The following is a 7,897-nucleotide window of genomic DNA, read 5'->3' on the forward strand; positions in this document are numbered from 1 at the left end:
GTCTGTTACGTTTTCTTACTTTGCTATGTTACCTTTGTACAAAGAAGCTTGCAGTGTAATAAAAATCGAGCTACCCTGACACCTTCTGGTGAGCAGCCCCACAGCAGACACTGCTCAGGACAACTGCGCTGAAATTTCATCTCTTAACACTATCTATCTATAATACAGAAACTGCTTCATTTGGCTTCATTTTGCACTACTTATAGCCTCCCTGTAAAGAGAATGATCTCAAATTCCAGTTTAGATACTAGTTTCCGTATCACTAGGTTTCCATCAGAAGGTCACATCAGCAGAGACAAGTTATTATTTCCACATCAGCCAAAAAAGTTACAAAAATTAAAGTATGCCCAACTCCATTAATTAGAAAAATATAACAGATTAATGAATCAATGTAATTAATTAATGTAATCTAGTATTTACTATTCCTCTCAAACCTGATCAAAAGTATATTTTATAAAATCTATTCAATGAATCATATAAGCAAAGGTGCAGTTAGAACAGCTAGAATATATGGAAGAAGACTTTATGGAAGGAGCACCATCTTTCCTCGAGCACCACTGCTATGAATAATGTCTTCATGAGCCTTAACCACTTTCTCCAGTGGATATTCAGAGCCCACAATTGGTTTCAGCCAGCCAGCTTCTATGCCATCAAGAAGTGCTGTTGCACATTCATGCCTCTCTTCCTACATAAAACAAAAGACAGCATTTACCACAAGGTGTTTACATTTTAGAAAAGTAGTAGTAATTTCTGCAAGTTTTAAACCAAATTTTACAACCCAGGAATATTTTATGATGTTCTGAGATGAAATCAAAATGTAAAAGAAAAAATAATCAGTTCCTTCCAGAAAAATTATGCTTCCTTTACTCCTTTTAAAATAAACAAACTATTTCAACAGGAAATACAGAGGTACTGGAATAGGTTGACAGAACATTCTTTAAAATAAAAATGTTATTTTCATACCTCAGTTGCAAGAAACAGACCAACTCCTATTATGCTAGATTCTTTACTCATAGTATCTCTTGGATTTATCTCAATGGTACCTCTACAGCCCACAACCTGTTACAACGAAGTTAAAAGATAATTTAAGATATAACTGTTGAATTGCACTGCTAAATATGCAAAACGCAAGTCAGCAAGTTTTATATACCTACCATCACCCTTCCTGCACAGGACAACAGATGCAAGTCAGTAGCAAGATTGATGTTGGAGAGCATTTCTATTATTATATCAACTCCTTGCATTTTTGTGTATTCCTATCCAAAATACAATAACATGTTATTAAAGTCACTCCAACTTTGGTGCTGTTGCATATTTCATATGCTACTGATAACATATATTATACAGTTTATTTATTTTTTAAATACAGGCTTTGTACTAAGGCTGAGAGTTAATAAGTTTAACTTCAGCAAATTTTGATAAGCTGAATTATGATAAATTATCATATTGCGATTTGCTGAAATGTGTAAGTTTTTAAATGCCATTGCCTGTGAAGAAAGCTCAGCTTTTCTGACCTGAAAAATCTTTTATTCTTGTAGAAATGAATCAGGCAGTTCACTATTGCTCCTAAATAAATCTATTTTTAAAAGCTTCCACAAACAACTGTTTATATATTTTTGTAAAGTCAATAAGAAAAATACATGCTGCATCAGCTAGGCCTGATACAAACGTACCTTTATTTTATCAATGTAATTAGCTTCTCTGTGATTAAATACTTGGTGAGCACCATTTCTCAGAACAATATTCATGCCTTCCTCAGTTCCTGCTGTACCCAAAACCTTTAAACCACAAGCTCTGGCAATTTGACATGCTGCTATTCCCACCTGAATAAGAGGAAGAAGGAAAAAAAATAAAAATGTTTTGCCTTTTCTTTCTTAGCATTTTTATATTTGATAAATAAAATTTATCAAATTTTATTTTATTTTTATTTGATAAAATAAAATATTTGATACATTTTACCAGTGACTTAGAACTTAACCATTTAAAAAGTTGGCCTGATATTTTTTCATCTATAATAGGTAATTTGGATCTTAAAGGTAACCCAGTAGTCTTTGGTAAACGAAAATATTCTGGACACAGAATAAAATTTTCTTTTTTGTTGTGTGGAAAAGGGTGGACTTTTTCCCAGTAGCAGATCATCAGATTTTAATTATATAAAAAAAAAAAAACGAAATGCCATCAATTAAAATGCATTACAGCCAGACCCATTATCAGTGAAAAACTCAAAAGGAGGTACATTTTTAAGAATCATTATGGAAGACAGCATGACTTTACAGAAAAAATGCAGCACAAACTATCTTTTCTCTTCAGCATGTGATTCATCCCTCTATGTGTATCTCACAGCTTTTGTAAATGTTCCCGTAGCAAAGGATACAATTCTACAGGAAAAAAAAAAAAAAAAAAAAAAAAACAGATTTGGACTGTATGTTTCAGCAAACCAAAAATCAATACATCTTTTCTAGAAAGCAAGTAAAATATGTAACTATAGAGATAATATGTAAGCTAAATATGTAACATTTAGCTTACAGAAAAAAAAGAGGCTATGATGCTGATTGTCATTGCAGGATCTTAGAATGATATCAGAATTCTTCCCCGTATGAGACTGTCAAAATCACCTTTTTGCTGTTTACCAAATAATTGGTAGAACTGTTAGTTTATAGCAGTTGTTTGGCACATCAGTAGAAGCTGAACAAGGAAGTGCAGAGTATGATAGACAAGTTAAATTCCTATGTTGTGTGACAGCGATATAAAGTTACCTTGTCATGTAAAACCAAGGAAAATTAGATGTGCAATTTCACATAGTATTCAGTCATAAATTTATATGTTCCAGTATCTCTCCATGGGTAGGTAGCTGTTTGGTAGTAGTAAAAATATCCCAGAAATGCATAGTTGCTACATAACAGTGACTACTTCTCAGATAACTGAAAACATCTTGTATGTATTTCAAAATTACAGCTTTTTATTATTAGCTTCATCTGAAGAAGACTGATTATACAGCTTCTGGATCAACTTCCGACTGCAGCAATGTATTTATTATGTGACTTCTTTATTAGGGGCCTTATGCAATCATTCATGCAGTTTCATAGTTGTTAGGGATAACAGGGCTTTTACTTTAAGAAAAAAGTATCCTGAAGTGTCTGGAAGAAAAATCTATTTTGTTAATCAATTTATTGATATAAATGTGACCGTAAATCAGACAGAAGCAGATAGAAGGACAGAAAACAGCATTTTCTATAACCTGCCTTCTCAAAATACTTACACCCCCACTTGCACCATGCACTAAAACACTTTCTCCTGCTTTGGCATGGCCTCTGAAAGGAAACAAAAACAAACAAAAAATAAAATAGGGACATTACAATTATGGTACATAATCATTAAATATTAGACTGCATATACTGACATTAAATACTACCTTTTACACATAATTATTTCCAATTTATGTTATGACTAAACAGGCATAATCAGACTCTGGAGAAAAAGGAGACAAAATAAACCTTTTAATTTATGAATTTAAGTAACATACAGTTATGTCAACATGCAACTAGCAGCACGTAACAGTCTGATACTGAACCCCCAATTCACGATCTTCACCTGCTAAAAAACTTAAAATTAACCACACTAGTTTTAACCATTTGTTCTAGTACACCAAACCAGACTTCCAGTTCCAAGTTCTCATCTAGCTGACATGGAAGTCTGGCTTTTAGTTGTTATACAGTCCTACAGACAGGCCTATATAGAGAGTCCCTCTACCAGAGAGGCTCATAAAGACAAGAGATGATTCTGCTCTACAGCGCATTGTCAGGTTAATTAAGAATTAGAAATATTCCTGTTTTTCCTCCCTAGCTAAAACACCAGTAAGCACTGAAAAAGAGTTGTACATTTTATTACGTGATACATACTGAAGAAGCCTTTCCACATCTGTTCTCTTAAGAAGAAACATTTAACAGTCACTAGCTTCTAGGTAATAATCATCTCACAATTCTCTCAGTATAACAAATTTAACTTAAGTCTTTTAAACATTTTGCACTCGTTAGCATCTCCATCCCAGCATTTTACAGGACAATGGAAACATGGGCTTCAGTATTTTAAATGTTCAAAAGTAAAATGCAGAAGCTTAGATTTGGCAGCTTACTTTTGGAAAAGAGCACGATAAGCAGTGAAGTAGGGTATTCCAATTGCTGCTCCTTGTTTGAAGTCCAATTTATCCGACAAAGGGAAGACTCGATTTGCTGCAGCAACTGCATAATCTGCATAACCTCCAGAGATTGTATCAATGCTAAAAACCTTGTCTCCTTTCTAGAAAGCAGGGAAAGGAAATAGAGAAATTAATAATTTGTCTTACTTCTTTCTGTAATAAACATTTAGAACCATTTTGGTCTATTTCTAACAGCTCTCCTGTTAAAAATGAACTGTTATCTTTGCCACAGCGAAGATTTTTATAAATGCTAATGCATACAATCAATGTAACTGTAACCATGTAATTTCATAGACTTAGATTTAAGTGTCATAATTACTGCTCTACAGTGCTCTACAGTGTAACACACAAACCTAGTCATTAATATTAACCTTAATAAATTTGAACATCAAAGAACTCCATCCACAGATTCCAAATGAAAAAAAAAAAAGTTTTATAAACACAAAAGAAAGGCTTCTTAATTATTTTTGTTTAAACATGGAAAAAAGATACTTCAGGGTATATTAAGAGCGTAAGTAAATACTGCAGCTGTTATTCAGCAGCGAATACTCAATCCATCAATTCACTAGGTTACGCAGGGAACAGACCACCTAGCACTGTACTTTACGTGTGTGCTTAGGTGCTTCAGTCCTGCTGGTGGACTGGAATGCCAGCTGCCGGGGTCCAGGTGGGTGTCCCACCCAGTATGTATCTGCTCGCAGAACAACATCACCATCCATTAAATTTCACAGTTACTGAGGTGTGATTTTTCTACTATTTGCATGTTGACTGCCATAAATACACAGCATGCCGACAACTCTCTCCTTTATTCAAGCAATGAGCACCATGATTTCCGTAAGAAACAAAAAGCAAACATAACAGATACAGCAAACTACTGATAAGAAAATATGCATAAACATGATTCTTCCCTCTGGGTAACCAAATCTCTCACCTCTCCCACAACAGTTACACAAATTTGAAGTTGCGAAATTCCAAAATGATTTTAACAGTAATTTATACATTTGTCTGAGACCAACAGTCTATAGTAACTTGAAAGGAAGAATGGATGTAAAAACTATGTAAATTTCATAGGTATCTTTTAGCAAAATGATAATTGCCTTATCTTTTCCAAAATATCCTCCCCCCCTAAGAAAACCTAAGTAAAATTACTAGACTGTATTTGACCTGTCTTAACAACAAATATGTAATTTATGCTGTGTTTTTTTTTTTTTGGTCAGCAAAATAAGAGCTATTTTCATTTTCCCAAAACCTATACAGAATTATTTCAGTTCTGCATGGAATTACCAAATAAAAAGCATCCAATTTCAAATATTTCTGTGATCCCATAAAAGTACTTCTGAACCACAACGTTTGTACACTTGATATCATTGCTTTAAGCAGACAAACTTGAAGTGCCTTGTCTGACACCTTATAACTCTTGGAGGTTCACAGCAGCCTAAAAAGCTTCCCCACAATTCAATCTGCAGACTCTGCATTACCAGTATGATCCTGCTGCAAGCTTTTACCAGTCAATGAAAATGATTTTCTTCCCCCAAAATAGATTAAATTATTATAAGCAATAAAACAGTAACAATAATACAGCAAACACACAAAGGTGAATTAATGAGCAGTAATGAATTAAAAGCCAATGTATAAATACCTTGAATGCTGTCACGTGTTCCCCAACACTTTCAATCACACCAGACACATCTGAGCCAGGAGTATACGGTAAAGCTGGTTTTCTAGCGTAATTCCCAGAACGAATATATGTCTCAACAGGATTTACCCCACAGGCATGGACTTTAATTAATACCTAAAAGAAAGTAAGTTTGTTAAACAATAATTAAAAAGGTTTAAAGTTTAGAATTCACAGCACAGTATCACAGCATTTTAACTAAACTCTTACAGTCAGCAAAAAACAACAACACTGATCTGAACTCAATCAGCGCTGAACTAAAGCTATTTTCAGGCAATCCTTTATGTGGAATGTGTACAACAGTACATAGAACAGTTTAAAAAATAAACATCTGCTAAATGTAATTTCTTGGGCAGTATGAACAGGCTGATCAACAAGTACAAACTCAGGATGAAAAGTGTTGCTTTTCATACTTCACCGTTCACACTCTGTTCAACGTGTAGCTATTCAGGCCATACAACTCATATACCTGATTTTCTTTTGGGACAGGAATTAAAACATCTGACTGGAGTTTAAGCACTTCAGGACCACCAAATTCAAACACTCTGACAGCTCTCATTACATTTCTTGTGGTTGCCATAGCCATCAGAATATCTGGAAAAAAGACAGAAAACAACCTCCTCTCAAACAACTGATTAAAACAAGCCTCACTCCTGATTTAAATTTTGCTTTAAAAAAAAAAAAAAAAAAAAAAACTCCACAAAAGGCAGAAAAATAACCCCACCATTTCCAGGACTTCATAGGTATTGAGTCAGATGTAAATAATTTATCCCTAGAAGTATTTCTACAACAGTTCCTGTAAACATTGCACTGGTTATACCGTATGCAGAGATATGTGGTACTTTGGGGAAAAACACTGTCCATGTACTATTAGCTTCTTGCACAATAAACCTTGAGTTGCTGAAGAAAAGTCTGTTGCACACCGGCTGACTGGCTAATCTAACCAAGTAGCACTGCAGTCCCTGCTTTGCTTACTATCAAACTTATGTGCAAAAATAAAAAAGCAAAACAAAAAATACAACAGCTTTCAAAACTAAAAGATACCATAGGATATTGCAGTAAGTCAGGAAAAAATAAAGTGCAGATTCCAGTTCATAATTCCGCCTGGGTTTGGATTTAGCCACTGCAGCTGTATGCAGCAGAGACGATGGATCACAGCCCCACGCATTAATGTCAGCGATGACAATTTATCAACACGTTAAGCTGGGACTATCCCCATTGCATCCATCCGTAAGGTATTAACTAACACCACAAGCAAAGTATTACTGCTGCAGGAAAAGCTGTATGGAAATCCTTCAGGAATATGAACCATTCAGACAGGATTTTTAGTGGGCACAGCAAATCCTCACGGGACTGCAAAGAGGCATACGCGGTGCTGCAGGAGACCTACTGCTTGGTCAGCTCTGGCCACGAACTTAAGGACGGTGGCAAGACGCAGGCTTTCTGGCCACAGGCACTTTGAGCTTTTAACCATACCTGACTTCACCGCTGATTTTCTCGCCTAACGCAGACTGCAAGGCTTCCGATGTTTGGCTACCTGTTCGAGCCGAGAGGACCAACTACAGCTTGTGGCAGGGATGCACGCTACGAACACTTCCCCTGGGAGGCGGCAACAACCCGCACCGCGCCGCGATGCGCCAGGTACGAGCGCGGCGACCACCGGCCTCACCGCAGGCCTGGCCCAGGGGCGGCCCGGGGGGCAAGGCACGGCCCGGCCCGGCCCGGCCCGGGGGGGGAGGGCGCGGCGCGGCACGGCACTTCAGGGCACGGCACGGCACCGCACACACCCCGCAGCGCCGCGGGAGGAGGACAGGAGCCGGGCACGGCTTCTCCGGCAGGTGGGCCCCGAGCCGCTGCGGCCCTGCTCCGCGACAGCCCCCGGCACTGGGCCACGGCCCCGCAGCCACGCCCCCGCCCGGCCCCAGCCGCCGGCCCCGCCCCCATCAGGCTCCTCCCCTCCGCTCTGTCCCGCCCCGCCAGGCCCCACCCCCACCAGGCCCCGCCCCGCCGCGCCGCCATGCCCCCGC

General features: G+C 37.8%; 1 protein-coding gene across 2 annotated transcripts; it reads right to left on the minus strand.

Moving 5' to 3' along the window:
• Nucleotides 1–286: 286 nt before the first annotated feature.
• On the minus strand, nt 287–7,805 carry CRYZ (crystallin zeta). Of its 2 annotated transcripts, none has more exons than XM_035312029.1 (9): nt 7,658–7,805; nt 6,340–6,464; nt 5,835–5,987; nt 4,133–4,296; nt 3,260–3,311; nt 1,674–1,823; nt 1,155–1,256; nt 964–1,059; nt 287–685 (listed from the first exon to the last, which is right to left on the minus strand). In XM_035312029.1, the coding sequence occupies exons 2-9, from the start codon at nt 6,454–6,456 to the stop codon at nt 524–526; spliced, it is 996 nt and encodes a 331-aa protein (XP_035167920.1). In that variant the 5' UTR covers nt 6,457–6,464; nt 7,658–7,805; the 3' UTR covers nt 287–523. The 2 variants fall into 2 exon arrangements, with proteins under 2 accessions (XP_035167920.1, XP_035167921.1); XM_035312030.1 differs by lacking the exon at nt 7,658–7,805 and adding an exon at nt 7,118–7,231.
• Nucleotides 7,806–7,897: the final 92 nt, after the last annotated feature.

The sequence above is a fragment of the Oxyura jamaicensis genome (genome assembly GCF_011077185.1).
Source record: "Oxyura jamaicensis isolate SHBP4307 breed ruddy duck chromosome 8 unlocalized genomic scaffold, BPBGC_Ojam_1.0 oxy8_random_OJ69142, whole genome shotgun sequence".
Classification (NCBI taxonomy): Eukaryota; Metazoa; Chordata; class Aves; order Anseriformes; family Anatidae; genus Oxyura; species Oxyura jamaicensis.

What these genes read in the sequence shown, in the direction of transcription:
- CRYZ (XM_035312029.1), bottom strand. Translation starts at nt 6,456, where the DNA reads ATGGCTATGGCAACCACAAGAAATGTAATGAGAGCTGTCAGAGTGTTT. An exon ending in TGCATGGTGCAAGTGGGGGT is followed by an intron (nt 1,824 to 3,259) that starts GTAAGTATTTTG and finishes CCTCTTATTCAG; the next exon opens with GTGGGAATAGCAGCATGTCA. An exon ending in GTCTGTTTCTTGCAACTGAG is followed by an intron (nt 686 to 963) that starts GTATGAAAATAA and finishes TGTTTTATGTAG; the next exon opens with GAAGAGAGGCATGAATGTGC.